Source organism: Eumetopias jubatus, unplaced genomic scaffold (genome assembly GCF_037043125.1).
Source record: "Eumetopias jubatus isolate StellerSeaLion01/CBP00866 unplaced genomic scaffold, mEumJub1_p1.0 scaffold_13, whole genome shotgun sequence".
NCBI classification, from domain to species: domain Eukaryota; kingdom Metazoa; phylum Chordata; class Mammalia; order Carnivora; family Otariidae; genus Eumetopias; species Eumetopias jubatus.
In genome coordinates, this window is record NW_028274819.1 from 4,696,421 (window position 1) to 4,712,163 (window position 15,743).

Below are 15,743 nucleotides of genomic sequence, written 5' to 3' on the forward strand. Positions count from 1 at the left end.
TAAGTCAATTTCTAAGCAACATTTATAGAAAATCCACATTTCCCCCCTTATGTGAAAAAGCATAAAAAACCATATACGAAAATTCCTTAAGCATTCATATAAACTTTATTTTTTCATTTAATAAATACTTACTGAGCATCATTTTCTGCACTAGCTCTGAGGTACTACAGTCAATATCCGTAGTGTTTAGTAAGACTTACACTGGCATCATACCGCCACATTTATTGTAACAACGATGCAACTGTAATACTCAGGAGGCGACTCAATCACTGGTATTGCTCAACATCTCCTGGCTAGTCTCACACTTTCACTCTTCCAAATGCATGTAAGAATTCGATGATTCCACAACAAAAACCATGTTGATATTTCCAAGTAAAACTATGTTAAATTTAGACTACGTTAAATTTGGAAAGGCACAAGAAATAATGAATGTTTTATATATCAGAGTCCATTCCTTTTTACTGCTGAAGAACAATCCACTGTATAGATGTACCACAGCCTCTTTATCCCATTCACCAGTTTAAGGACACTTTGGGCAGTTTACAGTTTGTGTGATTATGAATAAAGGTGACATAAACACATAACATTCACTTACAATTTTGTGGGACACATTTTCCTTGTGACAATATCTAAGAGATTGCTGGATAATACAGTGAATGTCTATTTAACTTTGTAAGAACTGCCAAACATCTTTAGAAAGTGGTCATATGACTTTGCATTCCCCACAGTAACACGTGAGACTTCCAGGTGTTCTCCACTGTCCCTAGCCCTGACTACGGTCTTACTTTGTTTGTTTGGCTTAACTGTGTAGTTGGAAACGGTGCCCACTCCCCCACCAGAGAGAGGTCTACACACTAATCCCAGAGCCTGTGAATGTTACCTTAATTAAGATGTAATTAATGAAGGATCTTGAGATGAGATTATCCTGGATTATCCAGATGGCCCCTAAATGACATCCCGAATGTCCTCAAAAGAGAGGAGACAGACACACAGCAGAGGTGCTGTAAAGATGGAGGGAGGTGGCCCCCAGAAGGTGGAAGAAGCTGAGGATGATCTCAGTGGATGCAGTGTAGCACTGCAGACACCTTGATCTTGGACTTCTAGCATTCACTGTCAGAGAATAACTTCTGCTGTTTTAAGCCACAGTTTGTGGGAATTTGTTACAGCAGTCACAGGAAACAAATACAAGTCATTCAAGAGGTGTGTAGCGGCATTTCAATGTGGTTTTAATTTGAATTTCAGTAATGACAAATGATGGCCATTTGTCATGTATTTATTTGCTATACAAATACATTTATTCATTAAGTGCTCAAATCTTCTGATCTTAAAAACTGCATTTTCTTGTTACTAAAGTTTTGAGTGTTATGTACCTGGATATAAGTCCTTTCTCAGACACATGATTTGTAAATATTCTCTGACAGTCTGTGGCTTGCCTTTTTATTTTCACAATAGAGCCCCCCCCCTTTTTTAAGATTTATTTATTTTAGAGAGAGTGTGTATGAGTGTGAACGAGAGTTCCAGCAGAAGGAGGGGCAGAGGGACAGAAACCCTCAAGCAAACTCCCCAGGACCCCAGCATTAATCCCAGGACCCTGAGATCACAACCAGAGCTGAAATCAAGAGCCCGATGCTCAACCGACTGAGCCACCCAGGAGCCCCACAACAGAGTCTTTCAAAGAGCATTTTATGGAACCCGAGTTGTCAACTTTTCTTTTGTGGATTGGGCTTTGGTGATGCATCTAAGAAATCTCTGCCTAACACAGGCCATGGATCTTCTCCTAGAACATTATAGTTCTGGGATTTACATTTAGTCCTATGATCCATTTTGAGTTAATTTTTGCATAATGTACAAGGTACATATTGAGGCCCCTCACCCTTTTTTTGTTCTAGCACCATGTGTTGAAAAGGCTATCCCTTCTCCACTGAACTGCCTCCACATCTCTGTCAAAAACCAACTGATCACATACCATGTGGGCCTGCTTCTGGACTGTTGTGTTCCAGTGACCTCTGTGTCCATCCTTCTGCTAATCCCACACTGTCCTGACTACTGTAGATTTAGATCAGAGAGTGCCAGTACTCCAATTTTGCTTTTCTCTTTCAAAATTGTTTTGGCTACTGTACTTGCTTTGAATTTCCACGTAAGTTTTAGAATTAGCTTGTAAATTTCTACAAAAACTCCTGCTTTGATTTTGACTGGAATTATATGGACACTCCACATCGTTCTGGGGAGAACTGACATCCCAACAATACTGAATTTTCTAATCCATGAACACAGTAGCTCTCTCCATTTATTTAGGTAGTCTTTGAGTACAGCAATTTTGAGCGGCATCAATATTCAGCATTAAATCCTGCACATTTTGTAAACAGATATACGTCCAAGTGTTTTCTTTTCTCTGCTACAGTAAATGGTATTTCATAAAAATTCCAAATTCCAGTTGTTGGTTGCTATTTTAAAGAAATACAACTAATTTTTGAATACTGACTTTATTATAGCTTACAATTTTGCTAAATTTACTTGTTAGTCCTAGGGGTTTTTTGTATATTCTTCAGGATTTTCTATAAGACAATCCTGACCTCTGCGAACAGATTCAGTTTTCTATCTTCCTCTCCTGCCTTACTGCGCTGGCTGGGACCTCCTGCACGCAGCTGACTGGGACTGGCAATGGCAAAGGTCCTTGCCATGTTTCTTGATTTTAGGGGTTATCATCTCAGTCTCTGATCATTAAGAATGCTGTCAGCTATGGATTTTTTTGTAAAGGGGGCCTTATCAGTTTCTAAGATCCCATCCATTACTAACTTACTAAGAGGTTTTTATCATAAAGGAATTTACTGAAATGACCGGATGATTTTTCTTCTTTAATCTGTTAACATGAGTTACACTGATTTTTTACTGAGACTTTATTTTTATAGAGCAGTTTTAAGTTCATAGCAAAGTGGAGGGGAGGGTACAGAGATTGCCTCCCCCATTACCAACTCCCCCTCCTCATCCCCAGAGTGGCACATCCATTTCAATTACTGAACGAACAATGACATGACATAATCATTACCCAAAGTCTATAGTTAACTAACAAGGTTGATTTTTTGGTGTTGTGCATTCCAGGCATTTACACAAAGGTATAATGACACGTATCCATCACTATGGTATCATACTATTTTCACTTCCCGAAAAGTCCTCTGTGCTCTGCCTATTCATCTCCCCACTGGCAACCCCTGATCTTTTCATGGTCTCCACAGTTCTACCTTTTCCTCAAAGTCATATAGTTGGAATCACACAGTTGTAGCCTTTGCACTAGCTTCTTTCACTTAGTAATATACATTTAAGGTTCTTTCATGTCTTTTGAAGGCTTGACAGCTCATTCTTCTTAGCACTGAGTAGTATTTGTTTGGATATAAAATGGTTTATTTATCTACTCACCTACTGAAGGACATCTTGGCTGCTTCCAAGTTTTGACAAGTGTGGATAAAACTGCCATAAACATCCACGTGCAGGTTTTTGTGTGAATATCAGTTTTCAACTCCTTTTGGTAAATACCAAGGAGCTGGATAATAGTTTTGTGAAAACCTGTCAAACTGTCTTCTACAGTGACCATACCATTTTGTGTTCCCACCAGCCACAAATTAAGAGTTCCTGTTATCTACAATTTCACCTACATTTGGTGTTGTCAATGTTCTGAATTTTGATCATTCTCACGACTGATTTATGAAGGATGAATGAGCCTTGCATTCCCAAGATAAACCACAGTTCGTCATGATATATTATCTTTTTAATATATTGCTGGATTTAATTTGCTAATACTTTCTTGGGGAATTCTGCATCTAAGCTCTTGTGGAATCTTGTTAGTTTTCTTCCCTGTAATATCTTGGTGTAGTTTCAAAGTAATGATGGTCTCATAACATGAGCTGGAAAATGTCCTCTCTTCCATATTCTTGTAGAGTCCTTAGCTCTTTGGCAGAATTCACCAACAAAGCCAATCTGGGCCGAGAGTTTTCTCTGTTTGAAGCTTTTAAAAAGGAATTAAATTTTGTCGATAGGTCTAAGACTGTTTATGCAAGCTACTACTTTCCGGAATGAGCTTTGGCAGTACTACTCCTTTAAGGAAGCTATCCGTTTCCTCTAACCCACTGAAATCATCTACCAAGTTGTTTACAGTATTCTCTTATTATTCTTTTAATGTCTGTAAGAATGCAGTTACGGCCCCTCTTTTATTCCCGTAAAGTGTAATGTGTATCTTTTCCACATTTTCTTAATCTGGCTACAGATTTACTGATTTTATTGATTTTTTCAAAGAAGCAGCTTTTAGGTCTCACTGATTTTCTGTATTATTTTTCCCTTCTCAATCTCTTTGATTTCTGCTCTTATCTTCATTATTTATTTCCTTCTGCTCACTTTGGGTTCATCTGCTCTTCCTTTACTCATTTCTTAAGGTGGGAGTTTAGATCGCGGACACAAAACTTTGTCTTCCCTTAACTAATAATAAACATTTAATTCTAGAACTTTCCCTCTACTGCTTTCACTACATTCCACAAAACCTGACATGCCCTGTTTCCATTATCAGTTCAAAACACTTTCTCATTTCTCTTGTCATTTCCTCTTCGACCCTGGGGTTATTTAAAGTGTGTTGCTTTCATTCCCAAATATCTGGGGATATTCCAGCAATCTTTTTCACTGATTTCTAGTTTAAGCCCATTATGGTCTGAATAAATACCGTGTATATTTTTTTAATTCATTACGGTTTGTTTGATGGCTGAGAATCTGGTTTATCCTGATAAAAGTTCCATGTACACTTGAAAGGACTGTGCACCAGGTCGTGGCTGGGGGAAGGCTCTGCAAGTGTCACTCATGTCAGCCAGGCTGCCACTGCTGTTCCGGTCTTCGGTATTCTCACTGGGTTTCTCTCTAGATGCTATGTTGATTTCTAGTAGAACCGTTTCCTATTGACAGAAACACTGCAAAGGTGGTACAGAGCATTCCCACATAACCCACACCCAGCTTCCCATTATCAGTATCTTACACTAGTTAATTAACAAACCAATGTTAATACATAAATCCATACTTTATTCAGATTTCCTTCGTTTTTACCTAAAGTCCTTTCTTCATTTCAGAATCCCACTTAAGACATCACATTATATTAGTTGTCATGTCTCCTCAGCCTCCTCTTGGCTGTGATAGTTACTCAGACTTCACTGGTTAGATTATTTTGCGGAATGTCCCTTAACTGGAATTTGTCTTAGGTTTTCCTCATCACGGGGTCTCTGAAGAGGAAGACCACAAGGTAAGCTGTCATTTTCACTACACCAAGACAAGAGTACAAACTGTCAACACAACTTACCATTGGCTATCACTTGATCTGGCTGAGGAAGTGTCTGTCAGAGTCACTGTCAAGTTGCTCTTTTTGTTATCTTTCCATATAGAACTCTTTGGAAGGAAGTCATCGTGTATGGTCTGCACTGCAGAGTGGCCAGTTTGTTCTTCCTCCTTGAGGAGGGAGCATCTACGCAAACTATTTGAAATTCTTCTGCATGGGAGATGTCTCTTCTCCATTTATTTGTATCAGTATGAGCTAATGAGTATTTTGTACTTTGGGTTCTAAGACAACACAGCTTTATTTTATTGTACAAATTATTATGCTGCTGCTGTTGTTGATCGTGTCAATCAGCTCTGGCCAATGGAAGCTCTTTCAGCTGGCTCCTGTGTTTCTCTGACAGAACCCCTGCCTCACAGGGGTGGGGTTTGGTAGGACTTTTAATACGTCCTTATTTTTGTACTACAGGATGCTCTAGGCTCCTCTTGACCCTGTCATAAAACGGCCATTTCTCCAAGGAGCCCTGGGTCCTTTTCCTGGAGAATGGTGTGAGAAAGCAAGATCTGGGCACTCATCCTTGTGCCCAGTGGCATGTCATTACTTCTAGACCCTTGTAGCCCACAAAGCGAGTCTTTTTGGTTTAACTCTTCATAGCTCAGTGTGGCTAATTTCTAATGTCCTGTACTGTTTCTTTCCTTGAGTCGGTCCAAGGTCACCAATAAGCCCATAGGCATTCTTCATTCCTGCTGTGGTGTTTAGTTCTAGCATTTCCATATGATCTTCCCTCTCTCTGCTAAAATTCCCCACCTGTTCACATATTGTCCATTTTCCCCACAATCCTTTAACATATTTACTCAGTTATTTTAAATTCTCTGTCAGTTCCAGAATTTTTAAATTTTGTTCTATTGACTACTCGTGCTCGTGAGCTTTTTTGGGATTCTTTTTATCTTGTTTGTCTTGCAATTTTGGGCTAAAAGGTGGACAAGTTGTGTAGGGTAGTAGAAACCGATGTAAATGTTATTTCTGGAATGAACACATCTCTTACTCTCTAGACCTTTAGTGTGGGGTTTAAATCAATCTTAAGGTGAGCAGCTGAACTAGGTTTGCTAGGACTGATTTCCCTCAGTGTGTTAGACTTCAAATGTGTCTCAAGTTACTCTGTATTTATAGTTAGGGCTGGTTTGTCAACTTTTTCCCTACGTCACTCTTTAGCTTACTCTTAGCTAAAGTTCTTCCCTGTAAGCTTGCTCCTGTGCCTGATAAAGTCTCCCCCTACACCAGCCTTTCCTCTATCAGCTGGCTGCTGTTACTGGAGGTCTGGTGGAATGGGACAGTGGGGAGAAACGCCACTGTTCTGCTTTAGGCTGTCTTAGGCAGCTGAAAGGTCCCTAGCTCTCACTGACCCTGCTTCAGTGGTAGGGGATCTCTTAACAGTTGGGGCCCAGAACGTGTCCCTGCCTCTCCCATGGGCTAGAGGATTTTTTCTGGTCCCTTCTTCCCACTGCAAATGGTCTTCACCTGTGTCTTCATGACTAAAGGATTTCCTTAATGGCCTAAGGACTTCGTTCAGCAGGTGCTAGGGAAGGATCATGGTGGGGACTCGTGCATTTCCCCCAAAGGCTGCTGCTCTGTTTCCTGAGGCCCATTCTGCAAGGGAAGCTTTCTCTGGCCTCTTGCCCTGCCCTGCCACCACTGTTTCCCCAAGAAGAGCTTACAGGTGTGTGCAAATTCCCCTGGCGTCTACAGCTCTCAGCTTTCTTTGCCCTCCTTGTCCCCTAGGGAGATTTGGGAGTTACCTAGCCTACTACTGTCCTGCATTTACGGAAAACGTATCTGAACTCTTAATTTCACCAAGATGAAAAATGAAACTATGAAAGTACCCCAGTTCCTTGGTGTAAGGTAAGAGCTCATATATACTAACTTGCCCCTTTTCTCCTTATTTCTTGAGTTTTATTAAAATAATCTAAAATGTATTATTTGTTTCCAACATGTGACTTATTCAATTATTCATTTATTCATTCTGAACATTTAACCATCACATTCATATTAATTTTCAAACCCTATCCATTTCATTTATCATCACTTTTATGAATATCACTCCTTTAAGTTCTTTAACTTATTTTCTGTTGGGTTCTGGTCAAGTCCATCTTCAGGTACTTCACGCCGAGAACAGAAGCCAGATGGAACGCTGAGGTCGCTGAGGCCGCAGAGGCCGGGGAAGGCCTGCTCTGCCCTCACACGTCCTGGTAGTCAGTAGCCGTGAGCCAGGGGCACGGTCCTGCCCTCCGCTTTCCGTCTTTATTTAGCTTCACAAATGAGATGCCTGGCAATCTGATTTGCTTTGCAGTTAACCCATTTCCCATTTTTTCTTATCCAGGTACTTCTAGGATTTGTCCTTTCTTCTTGGGATTCATAAATCTCATCAGGAAAAGGCTAAAATCTGAGCACCACCCTCCCTTTTAAATTTAATCTTGCCTATAGCATTTGATCACTTTCTGATCTGAAGACGAGTTCCGTCTGGTCAAAAATTCCCTTCTATTGTTTTTCTTATTGTTGGATCTTCTCTGCTCTAGATTGTACAATTATGTGTTTTCTTTCTTCCATTTGCAAAGATGTACCTTTTTTCTCAGATTTAGTCCTTTCTCAAGTCAGGGTAGTTGACAGAAGCCTCACAGCACAGCACCATTTCAGATGCTTTCAAACCATGTGAAGAGATGGTGCAACTGTTGTGAAGCATGAGGAGGAGCCAAGATGACAGGCCTGCACCAGTTGATTAATACCTTAAAAGTCCCCGGTTACATTCTTTAAAACAGAATTTGCAGGAGAAGACACAAACACAGCGAAAATTGCAGACAATCCCCAAGTGACAAGATCTCTGAAGCAGTGTTGCCAAACTGCCTTCCATTACCACAGACCGAATATTAGACAAAACGGGAAGAGAGATAAAGGAATTTGGGAAGTGCAATGATTGTGTTGACTGCTTTGCTAGAAACCAAAATGACATCATGAAAAGTACATCCAGAAACCTTGGATGGCCAAGATTTTCATATGCTGACAGCAGCCTCCTCTGTCCTCTCCAAGCCCTCTGGTTTACTGGAGAAATCTAACAGTGAGTGAGAAAATACAAACTCCAATCTCTAAACCACATATTCCTGGAGTGCTCACATATACATACCTCTTTAAATCCTCATGCTCCAGGGAACAATTAGAAAATTCTGACAATTAGTAAGTGAATTAGCACTGGACATAAACTGTACAGAGTAATATGACAAACATCATCTGGCTGGTCCAGGGCACATACATGGGAAAAGCAGACCATATTTCTGATTCTGAAACATTTGGCACAAATTTTTCCTTAAAGACGGCAAGCTACCTGCCCACCCATTTTAAAACAGCCTCACGAACCGCAGTGCCCTCACATGTGAAATCCCCAGAGAACCAATCTGAAGCCTCAAGTTAGCTTGTGTAGAAAAGAATCACAAGATAGAAAGTGTCCCTGAATTGCCACTTGGAGGGGAGAGAGCTGCCCACTGACCAGGAGGAACACGTATTTTCAATTTTCATAATCAAGAAATACACTTCTCTTGTGTTACATGTTTTATTTATGACACCACTTGTTATAGCCAGCTACCTTCTCATAACTACTACAAAAAACCAAACACCGCCAGTAAACGGTGCTCACCAAACGCTATCTTCAACTGTATCCCTATATCCCACGCTCACATGAAACTAACTCAGAGTTCATATATGGCAGAGACTCAGCACCTGCAATTCAAGGGCATGAGACTGTAGCTTATCAACCAACAACTTTTAATTTCTAGAAAATCTCAAAGCAAAACAAAATGGCTCAGCATTTGTAAGACAAAAGGAAAGCTTACGTGGGCCGCCGTGTCTCAAGTAAAGTCAGCAGTATCTGGATTGCACTGACTATGGCTGATTCATTTTTCTCCTTGTGGAAAATATTTGATAGAAGCTGCTCTATAATTTCTTGCCTACGGAAACAAATCAATAGTCAAGTGCTAATTGTAACATCAATTAACAGTAACGCCAGAGAAAAAGAGCATGTCACCAGTAAGACAAGTACTCTACAAGAGCTCAACCTCACTTGGTCATATCTGTTTCGCTTAACAATTATTTTAATACATTTATTAAACTAGGTTTAAACAAGTGATCCTGCTTATTATAAAACCTAACTCTCCGACATGTATTCCCCTACTCCCTCCCCTCAGCAGAATCACCTGGGCCCTGCTTGCCTTTGCCAATCTTGTTGAGAGCCAACAAATATTTCAAGACTGGAAGTCACCTCCCACTCAGACCAGGGTGCTGGTGGTGGTGGCTGTGGGTGGTAAGAAGATTTGGAACTCTTCACCCCACGAAAGGAGGGGAATTTTTCAAAAAGCCTAATTAGAACCCACAAATGTCTTCCCACAAAGGCATTAATGTATAATTAACTAAGATCTAAAACACGTAAAAGACAAAATCAATTGTTGCATTTTACCCTCTAATTAAAATTCGGTAAATCAAAATAATATGGTAGCAATGAAGTAGATTTGCCTGGACTACTGCCCAAAATGTACCCTTCACAGGTACACTCATTTTTGCTGGTCATCATATCGTTTTTGCCCACCAGCAGGATGGACATTACACACTCAAGCCATGATGAATGTGAAACACAAGGGTAACTTGTTAGGTAAATTTATATGGATGTTCTCAAGAAGATCTGTTTCTTGGGATCTCAGTAATTTTCAGAATCCAAGCGAATGAAAAACTGGCATCTCCCTTACAGTGGGACACACAGCTGGGCTGTCCCTGTTGCTCACCCAGCGGAGATGCCAGCTGTGCCGAAGTACAGCTGTGCTCACTGCATCCCAACATCAGTCCCTCACCAGTCTAGGGCAGCAAGCAGGAGAGATTCTCTTTTTATTTGGGGGAAGCAAATAAAACTGGTATCTAACCTAACTTCAGAGCACCCCCACCCCCGATGGAAGGAGCTTTCAAGTACTGCCAGACCAGCACTAAAATGGTGAGACCTTTACCCAAAACAGCGCTACAGAGGTCACTCAACACAGCAGTCTATAAAATAAATACCAGGTTTGGGACTGGGCTCCAGAAAACAGCCAGCTTTTTCATAGTAAATATGTATATATTTTTCAAAAAGCAGCCTCACGCCACGTACAGGAGTATGGCCACAGCAACCAACTGGAGATGTCCACCTTCTCGTTCAAGCATAACGTTCTTATCAGGGAGTGCAATCAGTTTCATAAATGCTGGTGCCTGAGGGAGTGGCTAACAAAGAGGCCCTCACTAGCTCAGGGCTTCATCAGTCGACTACATCCATGAAAGCACCCTACTAATGCACAAAAACGATATGATAGCCAGCAAAAATTTGATGGTCAAGATGTAACATAGTATAGTAGCTGAACCATATTATGAGTCTTATCTAAACACACAAATATCACCCAGTACAGAAGAAATCATAAACTGAAGGACTAAGCTATTCAAACATGATAAAACGAATGCCTTTGTATTCCTTAAATACTAAGGCATTTATTTACATATGAGAGAAAATAGATTTACTTTCACATTTTAAAAAAACTGGAGTTCTTGGATGAGTGTTAGTTAACTCCCCATAGTGTGAGGGCATGAAGCCCTCCAGGGACTTTATCCAGTCCTTTGAGAAAATGGCATACTTTTGTTTTGTTTCTGCTGTCTATATGGGCAGTCAGAGGAAAGCTAACTGGCTTGACTGGGATCAGTAAGCTCCTTCGTATCAAGAATTAAATGCTGCACAGTCCAACCTTCTCTAACACAACTGGTTTTAAAGGAATTTTTGAACTTCAGAATTCCAGAGTCACTAAACTGCATATATTCAATTTAAGCCCTGATTGCTTCCCAAGCTACTCACCGTCTTAACACTTCTGTCCACTTTCTCAGAGACCTTCTGGTACCTCTACCCATCTTTACCATTCTCTCTAACCTGAGCTTGTTTTAAACTTTTCCTTACGTGCTGCACTACACATATATGTATGTTTATATACACAGTGGCACCCCACTGTGGGCTGTTAGGCCATATAAAGAGTTGGGTAAACTGTATACTATGTATTGCCATTAGACTGGCCTAATAATACGATATTGCTATGTTATTGTTTATCAAATATAAACAGATATTATACATTATTACCTAATAATGTATCAACCACAGACAAATGCTATTATGATTAATAAGTTTACCAAGCCCTTAGAAGCCTTTGGTCACTGTGTATTTTCTTAATCAACAGACACTAAAAGAACCAGTGTAACATTGGCGCCATGTCTGATTATACTAAAAGGGGTTGGTTCTCATTCTCAAGAAGAGTGCAGGAGGCACTGTTGTAGACTAAGTCTCCCCACTGCTAAGTGCAGTGAAGATTTAACTCAGTGACATCATCAGACCCCTGACTCATCAGGTGTATGAATTTGAAGAAATTTACTCCAACTAATATTTAATGATGCCAATTCTGAGCATGCAGCTATATGATTCCATTTACAGCTGTCTGATCCAGGACTAAAGACACAGTCTGAACTGTAACAGCTAGTGCACACACAGGCTCCAGGGGCCAGATTCCACATCTGAGAGGGCTCCGGGGGCACTGAAACTCAGTGCTCATTGCTGACCAGTCTGGCATCCGGGGGGGAACCTGTTGTCCCAGACGGCCACTGTACTTGAACTGACCTGTCCTAAGTGTAAAATACACGCTGGGATTTCCAAAAACTGTGACAAAGAAAAGAATGTAGAATACCTCAGTAATTATTTTTTAAATGGGCATATGTTCAAATATTTTGTGTCAATTAGATTAAATAAAATATATTATTAAAATTAATTTCACCTATTTTTTACTCGAATGTGGCTGCTAGATAATATAAAATGACATCTGACTTTATTTCTATTGGACAATGCTATCATGAACCACGAGATTGTTGGTATTCAAAAATTTTTAACATACTCAAATGGCAATTTTACATGGTTCGACCTAACACTACTATAATTACTAGTATTTAAATGCGGAATATCTTAGATGTACAAAAAGAGTACATATGCCATAATGCCAAGAATAACGGAAATGGGGAAGGAAAATGACATTTTACTTAGAAGCTGATAATTTAAGCTTCACTATTTCAGAGAATTAGTCAACTCCCTTCCTGGGAAAATACAACTCTACTTCTCAGATGACAGACTTTAAAAATGATACCATGTCTCTAATTTGTTCCTAGCTCATCTCACTGTGTGGATGCAGGTCAAATGTATGCCTGCACTCAATGGCAAATATTCTTTCAGAGAATGTGTGAATCTAGAAAAGCTAGTACCCACGGGTTGGCCATTCACAAATTTCAAAACATCACACCATCCTCAAGCTACTTTCCACCCAAACATGAGATGGCCACTCACAAGAAATTATCTAAAATAAGAGCAGAGAAGTACAAAGACTTGTAATATACAAGACTCGTAACCCTTCAAATCAGGTCTGGTCAGGTTACCCCTAGTCAGCTGCAAAGGTATAGTAAACCCCAAGAAGAGCTTCTGGTAAAACTCCTTGCCTACAATGGGTCAAATTAGTTTGTGTTTCAGACTATTCTTCACCAAAGACCTGCAGAGCAGTCTTGCTCTGCACATGCAGATGCACGTGTAGTGCATGATGCACTACCCCATCTTATAATGGCTTTATGGAATTCTAGTTTACAGCTATTTGAAGAGTTCGAAGTCTACATATAAATGTCATTTATTTACCTTCTTACCCTGCAGGTCTCCACTGGGCATCACAAATAGCTGAGATCAGATAAGCCAGTTCTCCTACCTTCTCCCCCACCCAAGGGTATTTTGCAGGGTCATGATTCCCCCAGATGGAAGACTTACCAACCACTCACACTGGTAACACATCAAACAGCATCAATAAAAAAAAACAAACAAGAACAGAGTTTTGAACATACTTTTCTAGAGTGGCAAGCAGGGGATCTGGTTCTGTACTGTTCTGAATTTGTAACATCTGGTCTCTGCTCAGGCGAACAATTTCACAAAGTGACTGTGAAGCATTTGAATGCCGCTAAAGGAAAAAAGTACAATTTTAACCATAAAACACGTCAAATGTCAAATTTATAACAAAACATTAGTGAGGACACTGCTTAAGAAGTAACACAAATTAACACTGGCCATAAGAAGCTGCAGTGAGTAAAAAGTCAAGCTCAGTAGAAGTAACGTAGGTAAACACAAGAGCATTTGGTCGTGCCAGGCTAGTGAGCTTCACGTAACAATACTGCACAGTACAGATCACTATGAGTAGGGACATGGACTCTAAGTTCTGGCAAGGAAAAATTTCTACAGCTGAGAACCTGAGAAAAAATAGACCCCCAAAATACAGCTGACCTTTGAACAACATGGGTTAGAACCACACAAGTTCACTTCCATGTGGATTTTCTCAATATGGTATAGGACTTATTTAAATGGATTTTCTCTTACGATTGTCTTAACATTTTCTTTTCTCTAGCTTGCTTTACTGTAAGAATATAGTATGTAATACATATACAAAATATGTGTTAATTGATGGTTTACCTTTTTAGTAAGGCTTATGGCTAATAGCAGGCTATCAACAGTTAGGTTTTATAGAGTCAAAAGTTTTACATGGATTTTCGATTTCATAGGGGGATGGCACCCCTAACCCCTATGTTGTTCAAAGGCCAACTGTATATATTTTTATCAGCATAGAAGCTGATAAATCAGCTTTTAAATCAGCACTGATTAAAAAAAAAAAAAGACAAACATAGCTTTCTGGAATATACCAATGGGTAAGAAATACTGCATCTTCTCCCAATGTACTGTGTGTTTATCTTACAGGAAAGGTCTAAAATCTCAGCACATAAATGCATTATGTTCTGTGGCACTGAGCACAGCCCGCAGATGGAGCAGTTATGTGCCTGGCAGAGGAAGACAGTGATATTGCAGCATAGATGACAACACACAGCAGGATATCAAAATCCACTGACTAGAACTAGGAACCTAACATTTCCCTGGTCAGTATGATTTTAGCATATAATTTATCACTTAATACAAAATAAAAGTATCAATAGGACTGTCCAGAGGCAAAATTAACTTTCTTGCAAGTCAAGAAGCTAATGCTCCAAATGCTTTGTCCTTTAAAAAAAAAAAAAAAAAAAAAAAAAAGGAGAAGAAGAAGAGCTGCAGACTTGGGCTTCTCCTTTATCGGTTTCTCCTGAGCCTTGCAGACAGGTTTAATTTCCTGTTGAGCAATCATGTTCTTCTGTTCGAGAACTAAAAACCTAGTAATAGGCAAGCCTTGTCCACGGACATGTATTCCCTGTGAATGAGACAGGCCAGGCTCCTGTCATCACTCTCCAAGGCCCGCAATGACCACACTTACATCACACGGGAAACGTGCTCGGGAACCGTCCAACTCCCCCAGCCACAGGAGGCATTATCAGCCCAAACTGCAGGCTCCCTCTAAGCAGGGCTTCTCCCACTGCAGCCCCCGATACAGGCATACAGTGGGATGTGTTCTGAATGTTAATAGGAGCAATACTGCAGGGGGGCCCCAGATGCACTGTCCCAAGGGGAAGATGGGGAATCAACAGCTTTAATGATTAACTTTTATGGGGGTGCGGGGGCCTCTTTTAGATAAATTCCAGGTATCAAAAGTTTTTGAATACACCCCAGGAGAAGGGGCTAAATCAAGCTTAATGAGCAAGAATATCCTCTGGTTACACACTTTTCCCTTTGTAGTATTCCTCCATGGTCTCACTCTTCAATCTAACTGGCAACCTAAGGCACATAAGAAGGCCCCCTGACCTCCCCATGACATATCTGCCCATCTACTTTAAAACCCCTCCTTCACAGAGAGCGGGCTGAGCCGCAGAGCTGTCGTGTCCGCAGGCAGAAATGGCTAAACATGGGCAATTCCACAGGGCTCAGGCTGTGACAGAAGGCGGCAACAAGAGGAGCCGCAGAGCTGACAGCTTCCTCCACAGGGGCCGATGGGCCAGTCCTGGGGACCCCACCCAGACAGGCATCCCCTCAGCACAGAGCTCAGTCTTCAAACTCTGGAGCAGCTTCAGTCCTTTTGCCAAGTCAATCCCCAGCTCCCGTGACAAAGCCAAACCTGTCAGTGCCAGAAGCCAGGCCAAGAAGTACGAGCGCCAAGAGCCCAACAACACTCTAGGGGTTCAACGGTGGCAAAGATGCTGATGTCCTGCCTGGACACTGTAGCCAGAACAGCAAACACGAGTACAGACGTGGCCACACCATTTGGGCTAACAATGTGTATACAAGGAAAAAGAAGTGGGACGGAGAAGGTCTGCAACAAAGGCAAGCAGATTCAGCACAAAATCCCAAGCTCCAGAAGATGGTGCTAGAACCAGGGCCTGCTGTTTTCCACATTTCTGAAAAGGTTCTGAG

The 15,743-nt window shown here is 40.8% G+C and overlaps 1 protein-coding gene across 11 annotated transcripts in view; it reads right to left on the reverse strand.

The window, feature by feature from the left end:
- The window catches only part of PPP6R3 (protein phosphatase 6 regulatory subunit 3), a 140,182-nt gene that overhangs the window by 47,460 nt on the left and 76,979 nt on the right, over positions 1 to 15,743 (reverse strand). For all 11 annotated transcript variants that reach the window (XM_028118069.2, XM_028118067.2, XM_028118064.2 and 8 more), the window contains 2 exons: positions 13,268 to 13,380; positions 9,181 to 9,294 (listed from right to left, as the gene is read on the reverse strand). In XM_028118069.2, coding sequence (XP_027973870.1) covers positions 9,181 to 9,294; positions 13,268 to 13,380 — 227 coding nt within the window. The remainder of the gene's footprint in view (positions 1 to 9,180; positions 9,295 to 13,267; positions 13,381 to 15,743) is intronic.